The following is a 22,308-nucleotide window of genomic DNA, read 5'->3' on the forward strand; positions in this document are numbered from 1 at the left end:
ATAGTAATATACTAATAAATGAAAAAAAAAAAAAGAGATGTCAAACTATGGTGAGATTCAAAATCCAATTCTGACCAACCTTCGGGTACTGAGCATGATAAGAAATCCAAAGAGGAATAAATACGCAAAGTAAATGAGCAACCCCAACACATAATGACCAAAAAAATCTCAAATGCACATGACCCATACCAGTGAAATGAATCACTTGAATGCAGTGTTACCAGGTAGATACTGTGCTCCGATGAGAAAAATCAGGCTTAAAAAAAATAAAAATTAAGAGTTCCTTAGAATAAATCTGAGAAAATTCTTTTTCCTCAAAGAAAACAAAAAAGAGAAAGGTTAAATCTGTCTTTTTGTCCTGCATTTTAGTTTGCTTCCCTAAGGCAAGCAGACTTACATAATCTCATGTGATTTTCCACAACAAATGCTGAATTTGTTAACCAGTTTTAAACTAGTTTGACAAAGTTCTCAGCTCATATGAGTACTATGACATTGGTCAGCCATACACACACAAAAATTCTCAACATACTTGCTAAAAGAAAAGTTGTAGCTTAATACTCTTAACCCATTAGAAAATACTTCTAGTGGAAGGCCTTACAAACACCCTAACCACAGGTGAACATCTAATGGGAGTTCCCACCTGACTGTCGTCTAAGATCTCAAAGGATCCTCTGATATGGATTCTTTTGTACAGTAAGAGATAAAAGTGTCTTATATGTTCTCCCTTCAAACAGTGACCCCGTGTCGTAGCTGCAGGGTAACTCAGATTAAAAGCCACATGGTCACAAAGACAAGTCCATCAGATGCTTTGCTTTGGTGCTCAGCTATTAAACCAAACACCACTACCTGCTGAGCAGATACTGTAGGAACAGCTATCTGGGTGGTTTAGTGACCTTACAGTAAAGAGCTTAATAATCTTAAGCCTTAAATAATCTTAAAGAAAATTTTTAAAAAAGAGATCAAACAGGCTAAGACCCATGCCATAAGTCATGCAATGGATTTAGCTGCACAGTGTTTTAAGAGAAAAAATTGGTTCTCAGACATAATATTAGAAAGTACCTATTAAATAAGTACTCACATCATCCATCCCCCCAATTAATTTCAAATCACTTAACACAAATATTTTACAATGATCAAGCTCAAACTTCCAAGCAGAAATGCTTCTTGGTTTCTATTTCTCATTCATAGAACCAGGAATAAACTTTTTCCTGTTTTACTGAAGCCACCTGCAATGTAACTAACATCTTCCATGTTTTGACTAAGAGCAGCATCACCCATGACAATATACAATTAGCTGAAAAATATTTTAGGTATCACATCTACCTACTGATAACCTAACATATTAGAAGTTAAATATTTTATTAAAGATGTAAATGTGCTATTATTTGAACAGCCACATTTCAAGAATTAATTTACCAAAAGGGTTGCTTTTAGATTACTCTACCTGCTGACTGGGGTAAGAAGGTGGTGGACTATCCATTTTTGCTTCATCTTTCCTTAATGCTCTTTTTCCTAGAGACATTTCCTCCTTTTGAGTCCCTGGTGGTTCACCACTGCTTTCCCCATCTGCTTCTTCATCATCTGCTTCCGAGGAACTGCTGCTAGTACTGCTCACCTGAGGAGACTGGACAACAGTAACTCATTAACACAGAGGTGAAGGAGAGGCCTTTCCCCAGTGAGAATATCCAACTGCCAGAAAAAGACATGACACTGTAAATCCTGTACCTCATCTTTCAATGCCATGTTTTCACCTCCGCCATTTAGCTCGCTGTGAATCCCATTCATGTTGGCTACCACCTCTGCATCATCGTAATTATTCAGTGGGTAGATATCAGCAAATTTTGCTGATAACGGTGCAACATCTTCATCATCACTACCACTGAAGGGAAAAGAGGCTTAGATAAATCACAGTGCTTGGTAACCTCAGTTATTGTGAAAGCAAGTACACGTGGCTTGTATAAAAGTTCCAATTAGGAATCAAAGGATTGTCTTCCAAGTTGTTCAACCAAACTTATTTTTTCAAATAAAATCAAGCAACCTGCCATATAATCCTACTGATTAGTTGCATGCCTGAACGACAGCCTGTATCAAAACCAAGATTCTCTGCTATTTCTGTGTAAAATATTTTTCCACCACTGCTTTCTGACCAAGAATCTATCAAATTAATCATGATAAGATATGGATGACCTTTAATTTGATGAAAAAAGCCTTATGCCAATGATTTCCTTTACAGAAAGTGTGAAGTGGAAAAAAAGTACAACATAAAATTCAAGTTTTTCCATACATTAAATGTCAAACCAGTAGGTAGGGAACATTAAACACATGACAGCAACTCTTATATTTCTCAATAGCAATTAGTTCCCAGACAACCCCACATCTACGTGCTTTTCAGAATCTACTCTAAAATACTTAATGGAAAATTTTCCACACAGACAGCTCGTAAGACAACATGCATGTTTAATCACCCGCTCCAAGGAAGTGTTGCAAAGATTGGTTAGTTCATGTTTCTACAGCAATCCAGAGCTCTTAAAAGAGCTCTTAAACTGTGCACTTTATCTTTTTGCATTCCATGAGATACTGCGCCAAAATGTAATTACACAATGGCACCATTAGGCATATTTCAAATGTGCAACGAGGAAATAAAACACAGCAGATATTATGAGACATAAAAAGGCCCTTCCCTGAGGAGCAGTGGTATTTCCCTAAAAATAAGCTTCTTACAGTAAATCATACTCAGATTCAACTTCACTAGCTTCTGAAGGGACAAACTGAACAATTTTGGACATTTCAGCACCAAAACTAACGAGAATTTACAGAAACAGAGAGCTGTGATCAGCAGCACACAGTCCAGCCGGAGGCCTGTAACTAGTGATGTTCCCCAGGGGTCAGTACTGGGTCCCATCTTGTTCATTATATTCATCAATAACCTGGATGAGGGGACAGAGTGTACCCTCATCAAGTTTGCTGATGACACAAAACTGGGAGCAATGGCTGACACACCAGAAGGCTGTGCTGTCATTCAGCGAGACCTGGACAGACTGGAGAGTTGGGCGGTAAGGAACCTGACAAAATTCAACATGGGCAAGAGTAGGGACCTGCACCTAGGGAGGAATAAACCCACACACTGGTACTGTTTAGGGGCTGACTTGCTAGAAAGCAGCTTTGTAGAGAGGGACCTGTGCGTCCTAGTGGACAACAAGTTGACCATGAACCAAAAATGTGTGCCCTTATGGCCAAGGTGGCCAATGGTCTTCTTGGGTGCATTAAAAAGAGTGCAGCCAGTAGGTCGAGGGAGGTCATCCTCCCCCTCTACTCTGCCCTAGTGAGGCATTATTGTGTCCAGTTCTGGACCCCCCCAATTCAGGAAGGACAGGGAATTACTAGAGAAAGTCCAGCACAGTGCTACAAAGATGATCAAAGGAATAGAACACCTCTTTTATGAGTAAAAGGCTGAGAGACCTGGGTCTGTTTAGCCTGGAGAAGAAAGGACTGAGAGGGAATCTTATCAATGCTTATAACTATCTAAAGAGTGAGTGTCAAGAGGATGGGGACAGATTCTTTTCAGTGGTGTGGAGACAGGGCAAGGGGCAACAGGCACAAGCTGGAACACAGGAAGTTCCATCTTAATATGAGGAAGAAGTTCTCTGCTGTGAGGGTGGCAGAGCCCTGGAACAGGCTGCCCAGAGAGCTGGTGGAGTCTCCTTCTCTGGACATAATTCAAAACCCATTTGGATGTGTTCCTGTCCTGCCTGCTCCAGGTGACCCTGCTTTGGCAGGAGGGTTGGACTAGATCTCCAAAGGTCCCTTCCAACTTCTGTGATTATATGAAAATGCAAACCACACATTTAAGAATATGTAGCTCAACATACTGAAACAATCTCTTTTTAAGCGCTCCCCAAATGGGTTCTGAAGCTTAAGTCCTGTTATGGAAGATTAAAGCATGGACAGTAGTAAATGCAAAGGTAAACGTTTAAAGGAAGTTGAACTTAGTGATTTTCTTCAGAAGCATCCCACATATCTGCACTGTCCTCATTCATCACACCATCTTAACACAGAATTCTAATGACAATTCCCTTGACTGTACTGACAACAGATATTTCATTAGTGTTCCTACCAGTACTGGAGTTGGGTCTTTTTTAATATTCCTTTAGCGTATTACATGACAGAGGAGAGCTGTATCCTAACCACATAAAGAAGCTAGCCTATCAAGCAGTTTTAACACTTCAGAATTATGGAAGGAGCAGAAGTCTATCATTAGACTGAGGCCTCAAATCTGATGGTCATCGCAATCTGAATTAAAAAAAGACGGTAGCAGATACTTCTGACAGGGACAATAATTTTTGATGCAAGGTTCGTGTTACCATAACTTGAACAATCCTAAAAGCCTCCTAATAAAGGCTTTTTTGAAACTTAACTGATTCATATGAAATGCCCATCCCTCAAAGAAATGATCACCAGTTTCCTTGCCCAGTCTACACTAGCATTACATAATGTTAGTCAGCCAATGCAACTTGTCTGCTAAATTTCAACTCACTCCAAAATTTTAAAAACAGAAAAAAGAACTTACAAAGTTGGTGCAGAACCATTATCTGTGAGGATCAGTCTGGGATGTTGCTGAATTGTAATAGGCGAGCTGGAACCCGATCCTGAACTTGCTGAAGACATACTAGGTGGGCGGATCTCAGAGAGATAATCCGGAGCAGAATCAATTTGTAGTGGTAACTGGTTAATGTGGATATCATCCGTTATAGGAGAATCCATGATGCCACACGTTAAAATGTGTGAGAGGCTGCAGTCATCACAAGTACATCTGTTCAAGAATTAAATTACAGATTTTTATGACCTTGTTTAGTAGCGTTCATTTAAAGTAACCAAAGTAACCACAATCTTTGTTCCAATAATGTACTTCCTTTTTCCTCTAACAAAAAATCATTCATTTATTATTATTTCATATTAAAAACATAAGCTTACCTTCTTCTATAATTACAGTTGGGACAGTCAGGCATGCTCAAACGTGATGACAGCATGTGTCTCATTGTGTCTGTGAAGTTGTTCTCCCCAGCTAGTGCTTTCTTGTTATTAAGCTGAAATAAATTATAAAGGCAGTGTTTCAGTAGTGCAAGTCTTTAAATTAAAATTCAATGGCACATCATGATTAACAAATTACAAAGTCAAAAAGGGGTTTCGGGCAAAACATTTAAAAATAATTCAGAATAATTTCACTAAGGTGGTGTTTTGATCATGAGTGAAAAACAAGGAAGAAGTTCAAAGTTACAAACAACAAACATCTGGCAATGAAACTCTTCAAAGAAATTATGTTTCTGCTATGAAATAGTGTAGTGGCCAAGACCATCTCCTTGACTCATTCATACATGCATCTTGCACAGTGTTTCTGCTGGCATACTCTGAACTCGAGTAGTTCTCGTCTTGCTTCACGGTATGCACAAAAGGACACTGCTGACAGATGGAGAAAGAATGCAAACTCACCCTTGGCTTGCAAAAAAGAATTAGGACCAATTCTGTAGCCACAATGGGCCAGATTCAAGGAATGAAGTAGCTGCCCAAAACAGGACTTGAGTGCATTAGTGAAAAAATACAATCCAAATAACCTCCACCTGGCAGAGGCCTAATCCTGAAACCACCTAATTTCATTAGTTACCTACAAACCTTAGGTTAAACAAGGATGTGCCTAAGCTTCTACTTCTATAGATGCCCAGACCCGTTCCTTACCTAAGCAGCCAGGGGCTTACAGCTCACTTAAGCCCAATTAGGATCAAGGAAAAAGAGGATTCTTCCTCAAGTCCTCTGAGGAGCCCTGTATACCAGATGTCCTAAAGACATGGTTAACACAAGCTTATGTTCCTTATAGGAAAAAGTACTTACTGATGACTGCTTTGAGACACTGCCAATTTAAGCTTAAATTTAGTAAATTGCACTGTCATACTCTCTTTGGCTCATTACTAGCATTTCTTTCTGCACGGTGACACAGGAACAGAGAGGTTCCCTATCCAGTCTTTACTCCAGCCGAGTCACACCATACTCTTACAGAAAGCACAATACATACTCAAACACTTCTAGGCTACAGAACAGAATACTGTATCTTAAACAGCAGATAGTTTTATAATATGGTAGGAACTTCTACTGGACCTTCTCTGGCTACAGCTTAAACAAGTCAGATAGTCCTGCCTAGCCTTTCCCCCACAAAGCAGATGTAGGAGCCAGAGTCACAACAGATGTGATGATCTGCACTGGTCCCGAGGTTCACACTCCCCAGCTCTGCACACACAAGGGAATTTGTTTAACTCTTGAACACAATATTCCCTATCCCTCTCATAGGCAGCTCCATGCTCAATGTATTGGCTGTTTTGGATCCGACTCTAAGGCACCAAAAATTCCACTTTTTATTGTATAAACAATTTTAAAATCTGGTATTCAGTCCTAAAACTATGATGCTTATGTTTTACCTTGTAGTAACTGAGATTACATACTATTACATACTTTTCTTGGGTTCTGCTTTTCTGTATTTTAGCTGACCCAATTTAATGCCTGGCATACTGCAGAATCGCATAGATCTAGTAGATCGCATAGAACCAGTACAATATACTACACTGACATATTTTCATCTTACAATTATACATTAAGTATTAGTATAACTCAGTATAAAAAAAATAATCCTACCTGCTCTTCAATAAAACGTCTCTGTTTAAAAAATTCCCAGTCTTCCTTTAGCATGCGTTGTTTTGTTTTCATTGCCATCTAAAACAGAATTTAAGGAAAACTCATTGATTTGATAATAGAAAACCTACACTGTTGTCAATTGGTCTACCAGTTTCATTAAACCTAGCTTGTCTATACTATTTTGAAAGTATATACATACTTAGCCAATATGAAGTGTATTTTATTTGGTAATCATTTAGTTTGAGTCATTTAAACATAAGATTTTATATTCACTTAAACTATTTTTCAGATTTTCCCACTGTTATTCCTTACGTTAAGATTTCTTTTCATTAAATGTTTTCATAGCACTTTCAATAAAATGTGACGGTCATTAAATCCTCAACATTTCAGATTCACTAAAATCCATTAAAATCTAGAGATGCAGGACTTTCAGCAAGGCCTCAACACAGGCTCAAGTGCAAAATCTGACGTACCACATGTGGAAGTAACCACCCAATCAAAGAAGCAAAAAAAAATTAGAAGAGTAAATAAAATTAAGTAGTGGCCTAGACTAACGCTATTTACCACTTTTATTCCTTAATGCATTTCATGCCCATGATCTACCTATGGCTGCAAAAATATTTTATAATTACTTATCCCTGAATCACATCATTGTAATGCACAGAGCCTCTAATGTTTTGTACACAAACGATATTTTTTCCCGATTTAGAAAATAAATTCACTCTAACAAAACACAAAATCTTTCAGGAATTTTACCACAGCAAAACTCAAAAACAAAGCTTCTCCTGTCATACCTTACAACATTTTAAGAGCACTACTTCAACAGTGAGGAAAAACAACTATCTAGATTATCTTTTACAGTTCTTTTTTTCTTTTACCTAATTAATAAAAGAAAATCTACCACCTTATAGAATATAACAAATTGCTTCATAAAGGTATGTCAGTGAGCCAAAGTCCAGCAGGTTATACCACTAGCAATCTTCTTTTTCTTCAAAAGCATACCTTCAGAAATTCATACCTGATCAAAAGTTTAAAGTCTTATTATTAACCTAAGTGCCTTATTGCTATTATCATTATTTAACTTGGGAAAAAGAAATTCCAAGCTGGGGGCCTGAAACAGTATTAAGTGGTAAAGTTTTGCCTAATGAATTCCTGAAACAATCAGCAGCATGTAATTCTAATTACTATTGGGGATTTTTATTTCCCCCTGCTCCAATGAGGTTAAATTAACACCAAAAAATGTGTTAATCATGTGCATATTTGGTAGTTTGTTGGTTGGTTTTTATTTTGGGTTTGTGTTTTTGGTTTGTTTGTTTTTTTTTTTAAATAGCACACATGAAATAATCTTGAACCATTGGTACCATTTCTTAAGACACACTGAAATGTACCACAGAGTCTTAGCCAAGAACATCAGGAATTACATCCTGGCTGTACTGTCAGCTTCTAAGCACCCTCATGCTATATTTAAACACAGCAACACTTATTAGTTTAGGTGTCCTGCCACCTAGCTGAATCCTCACCAAAGACAGGCACCTACATCCACTGTACATTATAAGAGAAGACTTTAATGCCAAAGAATGACATTTAAAACAGCCAGTGCATTAACTGGGAGCTGCCTACTCAAGCCTGCCAAGAAACTGTCAAAGAAAACAGCATGATTTAAGTCTCGGTACTCTTCAGTATTAATGGGAACAGGGGCTGAAGCTAAAGTTTTCCCACTTCCAGCTTTGCAGCCGTCTCAAAGCCCCGTGTTGGCAAGTATCTTAAGTTATTAATTCCAGAAATAATAGGGAAACACTTCTCTCCCCTCTTTCTCTTTCCCAATGAATATTTATTTCAGAAGAGCAAAGCAGCTGCAATACAAACCACATGATTCATGCCCAAGAATTCTGCTAGGGAGTGGGAGATAAATTCAAATGCCATCAGAAGGAAAAATTTACACTTCAGTCTTGCACATCTGCAACGAACATGCTAACACTGTTGCCCAATGGACGAGAGGGGTCCACTACCACCCTCTTCCTTCCTCCCTGTCTATTTGAGGCTAAAAAGTATTTGAGATCCATCAGACAAGACATGGTAAAGTAAGATGGGCAGCTGAACACATATTTTTCCATTCTGAAATAGATTTAAGCGTGAAACAAAGCCAGCAGTTTGGTCAGAACTGACACCTACCCCTAGATCACCTGTGAGAACTCTGATGTTCATACATATATCACAGGATGTTTGTTGCTTCCAAATTTTAAACTCTCTATCAAATGTGAATAGCACATTTTAGCATCCCAAACTCCACCTGTGAATCTAGTCTCTACTTCTAGTGAAACAGGCTAGGAAAAAAGTAGTAAATGGTAGTTTCACTAACCATTTTTCTTTGGTAAGAAAACCAGGATCTAGAGGTACAGGCTGCATATGTTTAAAATCTCCTATATTTCAAATACCCTAAACATCTTCCTCAGATTTTACCATGTGATGAATACAAGTGCTGATATAAACAGATCCTTATTCTTAGTTTTATTACAGCATAAACACATGTAGTAGCAGTGTATTAAGTTACATATCTCTACATAACACAGCTGTCCTACACACTATTAAAAAAAAAAAAAGTAGTATTTGCATCACTTGCAAAAGCTATTTAATTTTTTTCCCCCAAGAACAACTAGGGTAATATACCATAGTGGAGGGTCCATGAATTATCTCTGCTGATGCCCTGTCTGAAATTTTGTATCTAGTTCCACAGTAGATAAACAAGGATCATTCTTAACTTCTCCTATGACAGTCTGTGTTCTAACCTTTGAAACACTAGCAATAAAACCTCATAATTTTGTTAAGCCAAGAGGCAGCAAATAATGAACATGCATCCACTGTTAAGATCTACAGTTTCCATAGTAGCCGCGCTTTCTGATTTCTACCTTGTTCACAGAAATATCAGTGCAAATTCAGGTAAGATGGTCATACTGAATGATGTATTTTTGATCCAAGACAGTAGAACCACGGGTTATCACCAACATGGGGTTAAAGGCGTAATTATGGAAGTATTTTTTTTATATCTAAACACCAATACCAGTATCTCTTTTAAAATTTGATGGCTTAAATTTGAGAATTTTTTCCCTTACACACCCCCATTGCAGGTTTTTGCCTTGGTCATTAGGAAATAAGAAAACATCACATTAAGTTTCCCCAAATGGGAGAAGGGTTTCTGTTTCTATCAGGATACAAGCTTCAATGAGCAGATAAAAAAAGAAATGCTGTAAGACAGCCCTTGTGGCAGTTGCATGGTCACTTGGGACAGAGAAATACAGAAATATCAGTTAACAGTTGATTTTGAAGTGATGCAGATCAACCAGTCAGAAGCCCGATATGAATGTGACTCCACAGAAATCTCATGTTTTGGGAAAAAAAAGTGAATGATAAGAAGTGAACTGGGGTCCCTTTCTTACTGGAGAGACGGCCTCAACACCCTAACAGCATGGGCAAATAGACTTTGATAGCACAAAATGTGACAAGATGAAATTTTATTGAGCTGCCATCAAATATTTAGGTGCACAAAAGCAGCCAGATCAAGAGAAAACTTTGTAACTGATCGCTCACAGATGCAGACCCCAAATATAGAGCAATCTCTAAAAATAAAATTAGTTATGTCTGTTTCCATCTTGAAGGTACTGGAATTAGTAGTTGAAGTTCACTTAAACCTTCATCACAGGGAACAGCCGCTGAAGGACAGAGGCTGTCCTAAAAGACTTTTAAAAATGTTTGTTGTCTATAGGAGTAACATGGTATTACTAAATCTCAGATTGGACCTCCATATTCCTAATGCTCATGAAACTTCAAAATACAAGAAAAGTTCTATAAAATTCTGCATCTTCAACTATTTCAAGACATATTCTTCTAGTATACTTAAGATTGAATTAAACAGTACTGAAAACATTAACCTGAGGTGCTTTTAAAAAAAAAAAAGTTCTTTGAACATGAGACAAAAAGCACATGAGCAACTTTGGGAAAGTATAAACAACCACTTGCAAAATAAACTGCTATTTTTCCAAAAATTAAGCTCTTGACAATGTAGGAGTCAGCAAAAGAAAGTGATTATTTTCTGAAACGTAGCACAAACTCCGAGAATCAGCAGTCCAAACATACACTTAATTAAAAAAAAGGGGAACTTCAGAAGTCTCAAATATTTTTGAAGTGAGACGATGGAGTTCTGATTTTGACAGTTGCACAAAGGTCATCATCACACTACACAACATGCAATAGTTTTTGAAAGCAATCTCTGCTTCTGAAATTCATTTAGTGTGACTATTCTTTCGGAAACAGGTTTTTTTGTGCAGTGGGTTGTTTTCCTTTTCCTAGTGATATCTACAAAATCAAGTTTCAGATTACTGTGCTATGGGTAACTTACAGGCTAAAGTAAAAACTGGTCAAAGACTGTCTCTAAACAACAGCACAACACTTTGCTTCAACAGTCTGAAGATGTTTCTGTACAATCACTATTACATAGTGGTATGTTAGTGTTCCTTTCTATTCTGAAACACTGAGATCAATGAAAGAAAGTTACATTTTGTTGTTTTACAGCTCTGCACAAAAAAAATCAAAGACACTCTTCACAAAAGGCACAGACTTGCGTTGGCTGCTCCCTGCATATGCAGTCCTGAAATTGTTTACACAATTCTTACCTGTTCATCAACATAATCATCTATTCTTTTCTGGCATTCAAGCCATGCTTCAGCAACTTGACCCATTTCCTGTTCCAGCTGATGATACCTTTGTAGCAAGGTACTGTACATGTCTTCGCTACAGGAATCGTGTGTTGTTCCAAGCCTGAAAGTTGAAATAGCACTTGTTATAGAAGAGACATTTCACTGAAAAATCATGCTTTTAAGTTCTGCCAGCCAAAAAAGTGTTGTTAAAGTACAGTTATTGATACACCTAGGCCCACATAGCTGCTTGTATCCCAAAACTGATTATTTTTAGTCATTTCAAAAAAATTCCCAACAACTGCTTGTTTCAATGTTCCGTAACCAACAATAGCAAGAATGTGGGAAGTGCAACATTTCTAGAGCCTCTTTCCCACGAGCAACCAGATGTCAAACCTACTGAGCTGTATTTATTCAAATGTTGTTGCTTAATATATTTTATCCTTCCAAATTTTATGGGCTAAATATACACATTGACTATTTACTGAAGAGCTATATAGTAAAAATAAAGCCAGAAGCTTGTTAATCAGAACTTTCATGATCAATGCTAAAAAGATTACTAGATGAGTTGGAGTTCCAGCTGGGAAAACTGCTATAGAATGAGGCAAGCGAGATGATTTGGGTGCATGCATTTACTATCATTTGAGTGGCACCAAGTTCAAAACATTTTTATGTCATTCACTGATGATTGCCTCTGTAGGGAGCCCCATAAACAGAAGACAGCTTTACTTTCCTTTCTACTACTACATTTTTGTACAGCAAATTCCTTTAAAATTAGAGCTCATCATCACAATTATTCTTAAATAAGCAAACTCCCGAAATCTTGACTTTAGAAATCAATAAAAAGACAAAATTCTACCTGATAATGTGTGCTTAAAGCACACTGAATTGTAATGATCTGTAAATTGACACAAACTGAAGCTTTTCAACATTTCTCCTACTCAGTAATTAAGAGGAAACTGGTTGGTAGTTAGTTAGGTACAGACATTGTGTAGCGAGTTAAAGCTTGTACCAAAAAGAAAAGTTTCAGCATCTCAAAACTTGACATTTAAGGCCAGTTACAGCATTTCAGGGAGGGGACTTAAGGAAACACTACTCCCAGGGCAAGCTCTGACAATTCCTGTTACTAGATCACAGTTTACCACTCTTCTTGAAGGCTGTGTTTCTGATATTAGGCAATTATGTGAAATTCTGGTCCTTCTGTACAGAAGTCAAGAATTTGCTGTCATAACTGCTATCGAGTAATACTCTTCTTTCAAAGACCAGCTGTGCACAAAATCTTTTAAAAATACGTTCTCACATTAGAGGCAAAAAAACTTAATTATTTGAAACTTAGATTAGCAATGCAACAGCATTAACACTTTCAGTTTTTATTGTGACTCTTGAGTAAAGATTAATGTGGTACTAGTAAATACACTTTCATGCCCTAAGGCAAGTATGAAGCAACAATCTAGGTAATATTTCAGTTCTGTAAACCGAAGTGGAATATATTCCTGGACTGCAGTAAGGAAAGGTAATACAAAGCATCAGACATATAAAAAATAGAAAGAATTGCTTATCTTACAGTAACTGAATCTTCCAAGGCATACTTGTTGACATAGATACCACTGTATGCCTGTATATCTTGATCAAGAACCCAGAAATTTTTGGCCAACAGCATTTAACTGAAGCTGTGCGTATAACCTAAACATAATTCCATCTGACTCAGGGAAAGCGAAGAGGACGGAACGCCCCAGGTATCAGTTACTTCATTACCAAACCCCAATAAAGCAGTCTATTGAATGTAGGAGGCGTGTCAGCAGCTGCATGCAATCAAAAGCATCTTAACCCAATAAAGACATGCAACCTCTAAGAAAACTTTCATGTAGACACCTTCACCAGGAAGTACTAGTCACTAACGTATCAAAAGACTGGATTTCCTTGAATATTGATTATGAAAATACTGCCTTATGAAATGCTGCGTCCGCTCTAGAAGCCCTGCTGATTAGTTAACTCTTGATAAGCATATGGACAGCTCTTATAGCTGGTCTGCAGACTAAAACTGAGTGCGCCTCCTAAACAAACCAGAGATGTTGACTGAGTAGCAGAACAAGATACAACACATTAAGACCCTGGTAGTTAACCCCAAGTAGGTGACCAGTCCTGTGAAATACTGACACAGCTGATCTCGTATCAACTAGTAACAACCATCTCCACAAGACTCCTGTGTTTAAACCTCCTTAAGTGAACATCTTTTCTAATCTGACATCTGCTAAGCATCCTTGGAACTAATCACAGCACATCAACTATGTGTTTTGAAAAAGCCAGACACACACAAAAAATTTAGTGATTTAAATAAGGGGTGAGAAAAAGGGTAAACATCCAAAATTTAAGTGGAGCTGAGATGCCAAAATATCATTTCACATTTCTTCTTCACTAAGAAAAAACAATGAGACCAATGCTCTTTTGTAAAGAGACTCTGGCAACACCTTGTCTACTGCATGCAAATGATTCTCTAGTGACCAAATGATCAGGGGACTAGGCTGATTCCTGCTTCTCCGTGTGAGGCCTCTCTGATTGAACAGTCATCCACCAATTTCTAATGGAAAATAGATTTTCCACAAAAAAAATTTCTCAGGGAAGGCTACCTAATTCTCTTACTTCAGACCCAGAGAACTCAGCAGTAAAATCCTGGGAGTCCATGAAAACACCCATAATCTGTCTTTAACACAGAAAAAGACGACACTATATGACACTATATAAACTAGAAACCATGAAACGGGAAGCTCGTACTGAACCTCTCCTTTCAAAAAGGCTCATGTGAATCAATCTAGGCAAACCCACAGTTTCTATCCAGCGAACAAAGACATACTGGAAAAGAAACTTCTGCAGGAAAAGATTCTGACTTCATCATACTTAAGCCTTGAAGGCAGCCATCACTACAGTGAAGTTCTGCAGAGAAACATCTTCTGTTGCTCAGACTTTAATCGCAGTAGCACTTGATAACAACGGAGAAATTAAAACAATCCAATACTTTTGTTAAGAAATGATAATAAGCTTCACTAGGACCATTCCAATCTCTGCAGATGAAGGCAATATATAAACAGTGTTGATGTCGCCAGGATTGCTGGAGTAAGAGATGCAGAGAAGCCTTGTCAGAAAGCATGGAGCTGACTGAGGGATACCCAGTGTCACTGACAGTGGTACTGGGAAGTCAAACACAGATCACTGGGAAAATATGCATTTGAACAACACACTATTGAACATCACAACAGAATTACCTGCCTGGAAAGGAAAAAAAAAAAAAGATATAAAGATAAAAAGGCTTTCAGTATCAACCCGGTTTCATGTAAACATATCAGACAAGCTATTTTAAGGGACCTTGGATTTCTTGCTGAGCTCAGTGACAATTAAGCTCTCTTAAATTTTCTTGCTTTCCTTCCTAGTATCTACTAGCAAAAGGAGAACTCATCAGAAATTTCTTTATTCGCTGTGAGCAACATCTCTTGTGACAGACTTAAACTGCTCCTGTAGCATGGAAAAAATAGCCAAGACGATACCTTTAAAATACACATGTACACAGAGCATATCTCCTCATCAGAAGCAGCAATTAGAGACCAGCACAAACCACCCATGGTTGTACTTGAAAAATGTTTCGGTTTAAGATAAAGAGCAAACACTTGCAGGCACACAAGTTACAAGCAGAGCAACCATGCTGACAAAACACACGAGACCTACAAGCACATAGCAAGGGATTTTGTTTCTTTTGCTTTCTTCAATGAAAAGATTGCTTAAAACACCTAAGTTATTTGTGCACTATGGGAAGCATGAAGGCACTGAGGCTTTAAATCACTTGTAGAGCTGTAAAGGCAGTAGCAATGCCTGCTGACAAGTGAAAACAGTACTATTCAGTCATGCCATCAGCATTTTCACAGGATGCTGTCATTTTACTAGGTAACCTTCAAGTAAGCAGATTAGGGTAGTAATTCTTCCAACAAGCAAGTTATGACAGCAGCCTACTCAATCAACAACACTGTTTTCAAGACAGAACAACGAGGATTTTTACCTATTAAATTGCAGAAGCAGCAGAGATTGTTTACTTATATTTTTACAACACTGCGGTTACAAACATGGGCTTTGATTTCTCCTTAAAATTGCAAAAGAAAAGTTAAACTCTACCTTAGCTGTGACACCAACGTTGGCAAGCTATTCTGTAGGAGTGGCTCAGAAAATACCAGATTTTCAAACAGATGCTTATTGTGCAATTCCCATGTCACCTGAAATTTCTTCAAATGTTCATTTTCCTATTAAAAAAAAACAATAAACCAAACAAAAACCAGAAATAAGCCAGGGTTAGAAAATTTGGAGAAAAAAAAAAAAGAAAAATTCTGAGGCAAGATTATTTTTTTTTTAGATTGTTTCCAACCTACAGGCTGGATTATCCAGCTCCAATCTTACCCAGAACCACGCAAATTAAGTAATTCTTTAATGACTTGAATAGCCATAGCTTCATTCCTTGTTTTTCTAAATTTTTCTAAATTTCTAAATTTTCTAAATAAATTCTAAATTTTCTAAAAAAAAAAAAAAGAAAATGCAGACTATGGTATTGAAAGCTTCCATGCATTCCTGCACTGAAAGATTTATTTTATGAACTGAACCAGTTATTCTTAGGTTTTCTAGTCAAATAATTTTCAATCTCTGATCATTCTTCAGTTCTTTGAACTTATCTAGTAACAGGCACATATATGATGGCAAGCTACAGTCTTTATTCAAAACTGACATAAATCAAGTAAACAGTTCTCTCCAAGTAGAGCTTCAAAAACAAAGTTTTCTAAAGAGAAAAGAAACCAACAGCATACTTCTCTAGTAAGCAGAATGTTTTTCTGAGGTAATTTAACACATAATTGTATGGAATTTCAAGTCCTAAAACTTAAATTTATTCTTATCAAAGCATAAAAATCAAAGATAGGTATAATATTTTTTCAAGTTAGTAAGTTTTCCCACATAACAGCCAGCAGTAATCATGGTTTTCTATACCAGGGCTCCTCCATGCAACAAAACGAAATGCAAGCGTTCTGACTATCAAATCAGTGAGTGAGCCCTACACGCTGTAACCTCGAGTACCCAGAAATACCAGAATACTCTGGAATTTGCAAGTTTTGTTAAGCATAGTGGGTTAAAAACCAAATATGTATTTATATCAGACCTAAATACAAGACTATCAGTATTCAAAAAACTAACCAAGTTTGGAGTTTTATTATTTAAGAAGAGTGGGTAGGTTTTTTTCCCCGAGTTGCACAAGACACATGTACTACTTCACTTGAAAATATTCACTCAAAATATTTAAAATTTCTGTAAACTGCTAATAGTTTCTCAAGAGTCAACAGTGAGAAAGGCTGACCTAAGCATTCTCCACTATTATGCTGTGAACTAAACAGTCAACGCTTATCTACAAAATCTCGTATATCAGATTGAGCAGAGTACAATATTTCTCACAAAGAAACACAAGGTAAGTTTTCCCTTCTAGTTTGCTATACTGCACACTCAGGGACTCTTCTGTACTGACCACAGTCTTTCCAGCTTCCTCTCATCTTAATCTGTGACTCCCTGGTGGGCACAAGGCTTTAGTTCTTGCTCTTGAACTTCCCTATTTAGTTGGAGTCCTTTGAAAGGAAGGACAACTGTTCATAATTTCATTGAGAAATTAGTTCTTCACAGGTGGAGGTTCAAGGCATTATATGATTTGTACAGCATGCTACGTGTAAAGGTTGTACCTTTAAAAGAAAGGCTGCACTAAGTTTAGAGATCTTGACTGCCTTTTATATATTTCAGTTGAAAAGACTCCTTCTTCCACAGTGCACTGGTATCTTGAGAGAAAACAGCCATGCACACTGAAAAGGCTGTTGACCCCACTACCTGTACCGAAAGCTGTGACATACTACTCCATTTTCTAAAAAGGTTCTTTAATAAATCTAAGAAATGTATGACAAGAGACGGTATCCCACATTCTCACATTTCAGTTTCTGAATATCATAGCTGAGCATAAAGACCTTTTGCTGCAGAAGGAAAAGGATTAGAGAACTCTGGTGTATTTTCTGCTTTGTTTTTTAGAAGAGAATAGAAATGTTATTATACTTTTAATTTTGTCAGAAAGGGGGTAGATTAAGGAGTTCAAGCATGTTCTGTCTCTTCATGGTCATGTCATATTCTCAATCGCTCATACCTGCTAAGTTTTCACAACTACTAGGTCATGATAATAACAAGGATAAAAATTTTCAAATATTTTCTGATCAGCTATGTAATCTGGCACTAATGAGTTCATTATTGGCAGATCTACTTTGAGAAAGCTAACATTTGTACTGCAATCCATCTGCTTTTCAGCTGAACATATTTCTAAGTTCCAGTGCTGTAGAGCAATCTTCTCTCAAGCACCTTGTTAGAGACTTGATGATTATTAAAAGCAGCCAATAAACTGGGGATGGCTGTAATCTCACATCTGTAGCTAAGTGATTAAGCTGGGGAAGACAACACAGAAAAACAGCAAATACAGAGCACTGACAACAGAAAAAAACCACCAAATATGGTCAAGTTGCTTAATAGAAACATCTTACTGCTTTGCCAGTTCAGTTTTACTAACAATCCTGCCCCACTAATGATACTCTGTTTCCTCTCCATTTTATATCCTTCTCACCTGTGGCCATCACACTCTTGTTACCACCTGTTCTCTCCCTCCCTTTATATACCTGAACAAAGTTTACACAAGAAAAGAGATGCACAGAGTAAGGACATAAGCAAAGGATATACAGGGAAAAAAAACCCAAAAAGGATTAATAATCTTCTCAGCCCTTAAACAAGTAGAAATACAGAATTTGTTTACTGTATTACTCGCTCATGCTGGACAATTACTCAAGAAGATATTTTTAAGGCTACTGCTTTTTTCTACTTGATAATATAATCCCAAATCTAACATCACAAACAGTTGACAAAACAAGCATTTAAGAAAGAACAAGAACTTCTAAAGTAATAACATAACAGATTAGTTCTGAGGCAAGAGATCATCTTTTCAAGCAGCCATTCTTGTTTATAAGGGAAAAGAAAATTTGAACATTGAAACAGTCTAAGTTGGTGCTACACATAAAACTTTGTATCTTTTAAATGTGGTTGTCAAGAGACCATTAAAGACTAATAGAGAAGTGTTTTACACATTTTCGAAGGCATTATCTAAAATTTTGTAATCTGCTTGAAGATTAATTTCAGAGTAACTGCCACAAACAACTTCCCACCTTTTTCTTTACAAACCAAAGATAATTTTATCAGTTCACTGTAAGAGATGCTTAATCTATATTTCTGAAGAATTAAATTTGCACTTTCAGAATCTGTCTCCAAGCACACACACACACAAAAACTCCTTACATTTTACAAACCACAGAAGAGACCTGAAAGAGCCCAGAAGAGCTCTGCTAGGATTAACCCTAGCACGTACAAGTATGTAGGTTATTTTTTTGATCTTACCAGAGTAACTAGAAACGTGCTGATTGTACACGCTGCCTGACAGAGTGCACTGTATTCTTCAAGTAGGAGTGAGATGAACTGATGTGCCTGTGGTGGCCCTTGTATTGCTAATGTTGATGCAACTTTAGATCCCAGTGACAAGTGTCTGAGCAGACGAACCTTCATTTCAAGCACATATTCTCTAGCTTGCTGTTCCAACCGTTGGTAAAGCTGATATGGGTCTCTTTCACACAGCCTGTATTTTTAGAATATTTGTGACAAAAAAAAAATAAATACATGGAATCAGCAATTTTCACCATCCTAAAAATATTTACCAGTTACTGTTACCGTCAAACAGAAACAATGGCTAGGGTTTACAAATTACCTTAAATCTGGGAGAACACAGTCCAGTTCCCCACTTTTACCCTGTGGAACCAAGCTCCTGTGTAGCTTTAGGACTAGGATGTTGTACACCGAAGCACAAATTAATTTAGGATCTCAGTATTTCACTTCAACTTGTGAGATAAAAAACCTTTAGTTAATTTGCATACAACCCTATAGACAACTTAAGCTCTTCAGATGAGCTTCTTTACAACTTCTCCACGTTCTTACATACAGCCCTAACAAATGTCCCAGTGGGAACAGCCAGACCTAGGCCAAATAAATGTTCCTGTAGAAGGACAGGCATTTACCTCAAGCCATTAAAGGAGTTTGACCTGTTAGGCAGCCAGCCAGAACATGCCTAAATACATACTAACCAGACTGGACTTGGTGACTGCATGGGGGACCCTTGAGTTGCTCAACTGAACTGAAGTAAGAGAATTCTTTTTTTTTTCCTTATACAATTACCAAGCTTTTAATACATTCACTTGTGAAGCTCCTTCCCACCTTCATTGGGAGTTTACCCCAAGTTGCAGATCTTCTGTACAAGGACATTTTTTGCACCTTTTACTAAAGCTGTGCCACACTATGTAACAGAGGTGTGGGATTCACAGGGCCACAGAGAATATCCTTCCAAGAACATGACTTAGGGCACTCTACTATGACAGTGCCTAACTGCAATAATTACAAATGACTGGTGTATTTTTTTAATTGTCATTTTTTAAAATCTAGAATAGAGTCGAGAATTTGTGTCTCCTTTGTCCCAGGGAAGCACACTAACACTGAAGCTCCAGAACCGTACTGCCCTCCGCGCACTCTTCAGCCACTCAACACCTATGAGGCTTGTCCCTGTAAGACACAGCTTCCAAGAGGGTCAGGGCTTCGGGCTAAGGACCACATACAGCTGGGCTAGGTCTGATACTCTCTTAAGACATGAGTTTGAACCGCCTCACACAGAAGAGAACTGAACATGATGGCTGCTTTGAAGCATTTTAGAATGAAATCTTAACTTTTAAAGTCCCATGCATGGAGTTTAAGCACTTGCCTCAGGTTTTTTACAGTGCAGGGCGGCGGGGAAGTAGTAAAGGATTTGGTAAATGCTTAAATGAATAAGTCTGCTGCTATCTAGTCCCAGCTCTTCCCTCACCACTCACAAAACAGAGTGCTATCATATTGTCATAAAGTGCTCCAGCATACAATAGAGACAGTTCCTGGCACCACTACGTATTTTCAAGTAAGACGACCAGACAGTCTGTTTCTTGCCAGCTGTGTCTAACAGAGCTGAGTGTGGAATTAGGAATCTCTGCCCTTTAAATATAGATTTACTTGGCTGCAGCATGATCTTTGGCATGCTACTTACATTTTTTGTTTGGGGTTTTTTGTTTTCTTTCTTTGGTTTTTACACTTTCAATACCTGCATTGACTAGATTTGTTAAAAAATTTTGCATGACATTTGCACCACAGACTGGACACACTGCTGTCTGCTCAACCACAATATCCTAATTATTTCATACTTTGAAGATCACAGAGAACTTGAAAAAAAAAATATCCTATTGACATTTAAGGTTTCCTTCTTTGAGATCCTGTTTCTGCATTTGTATTTTAATAATCTCTCTCAAAAGTGAAAAACGGTTCTAGAGAAATCAAAGATCCTAAGTGCACAAGAAAGGTACACAGTATGTGTTCCTATTTCCAAAATTTTTCCATTAAAGAGAAACTGCATAAAAATTAACAACCATCTTATGCGTGATTCAGTTTTAATTACCTATACACTGTGCAACATTTAAGCATCTTTGATTTCAAAACTCATGCTGCACGTTTTGATCACCTACGTAAACAAAGCGTGACTAATAGGGAGGCATACTACATTACCTTACTTTTACACAGCTCCTGGTCAAAATCAAACACTCAGTTTTTATATAACAGAAGCACAATAAGCTTATTTAATAACCTATGAAGTCTGCTTCAGGAGTATAGTCATACAAAGAGCAAAGGTAGATAACTATAATCTTTCAAAAGTTTCTTTACATCACCGGAATTTAGCTTCAACTAGAAACTCCACCTAAGAACTACATTTTGTTGGACTGGTCAGACCTCAGTATATTAAGTACGTACAGACCCAAGGAGAGCAACTATTCCTTGACCCCACACTCAGACAGAAACTGTGATGAACCTCCTGGAGCACTTTAAGGACAGCCACACTGTTCTTAAAAGGGAAAAACCCACAACTGAGGATCTCATTAAGCACATCTTCAACTTCACACCTAGAAAAGCTATCATTTCAACTTCTGAAATGTGAACTTCTTGGAACCTACCTCAGCTAGTGATCCATGGCCAATGTTACTTTTTTGGGGCCAATATTACTTTTTTGTTTGTTTGAAAAGTCTCTTCTAACTGTTACAACTACAGTGAGATGCAAGCACTAGTATAACTCCTGCTAGCTCAACAAGGTAAGATGTTCATGTGGGGCCATTCAAACTAAACAGGGTTGTCTTAACAATAATTTTTAAGGTCTTTTGAAGAGTAAGATTTTAGGACCCTTCCATAATGATGGAATCATGCAATTGTCAGAGTTGCAAGGGACCTCTACAGATCCTCTGGTCCAATACATTAATATTCCCATTGCAAACAGCATAGGAATTTAATAGCTTCCTATGCATTCAATCTAGCACTTAAAAATCCTGCATGAAACGGAATTGACTGTTCTGCCTTCTCATTCTAGTGGAGGCAGTCATTCCAAGCAATAAGACTTTCAGGTGGTAAATAACATTCTATTAAAAAGCAATATTCCAAACAACTTAAAAGCTACTTTTGAAAATCCTCTTAGCAATTAATAGGTATTTTTCAAAATACCATACCTATCCACCAGCTCTTTCATTCCTTCTTTATCTGGTACCAAAGATTGGTCTTGGTCATCTGCCAAAGGGGTCCCAGCTTGGCGATATATACACCGAACCATGTATCTTACTTCTGACCAGTAATTTTGAAGCTGCTGAGGTTCACGTTCAGGCTCTGCTGAATTTTCTCTGCAAATAATGACAAAAATAATTACTCTGTATATCACACAGGTGTATTGATTCCTACCCTTCTG

General features: G+C 37.6%; 1 protein-coding gene across 2 annotated transcripts in view; it reads right to left on the reverse strand.

Moving 5' to 3' along the window:
* The window catches only part of FAM193A (family with sequence similarity 193 member A), a 48,446-nt gene that overhangs the window by 20,423 nt on the left and 5,715 nt on the right, over positions 1-22,308 (reverse strand). Inside the window, exons 4-12 of one of the 2 annotated variants that reach the window (XM_014936036.1) lie at positions 22,076-22,243; positions 18,858-19,092; positions 15,525-15,649; positions 11,346-11,490; positions 6,679-6,756; positions 4,972-5,084; positions 4,568-4,810; positions 1,726-1,879; positions 1,445-1,624 (exon numbers count right to left, since the gene is read on the reverse strand). In XM_014936036.1, coding sequence (XP_014791522.1) covers positions 1,445-1,624; positions 1,726-1,879; positions 4,568-4,810; positions 4,972-5,084; positions 6,679-6,756; positions 11,346-11,490; positions 15,525-15,649; positions 18,858-19,092; positions 22,076-22,243 — 1,441 coding nt within the window. The remainder of the gene's footprint in view (positions 1-1,444; positions 1,625-1,725; positions 1,880-4,567; positions 4,811-4,971; positions 5,085-6,678; positions 6,757-11,345; positions 11,491-15,524; positions 15,650-18,857; positions 19,093-22,075; positions 22,244-22,308) is intronic. The other variant, XM_014936037.1, reaches the window with a different exon arrangement.

This window comes from Calidris pugnax, unplaced genomic scaffold (genome assembly GCF_001431845.1).
Source record: "Calidris pugnax isolate Ruff unplaced genomic scaffold, ASM143184v1 scaffold14, whole genome shotgun sequence".
NCBI lineage: Eukaryota > Metazoa > Chordata > Aves > Charadriiformes > Scolopacidae > Calidris > Calidris pugnax.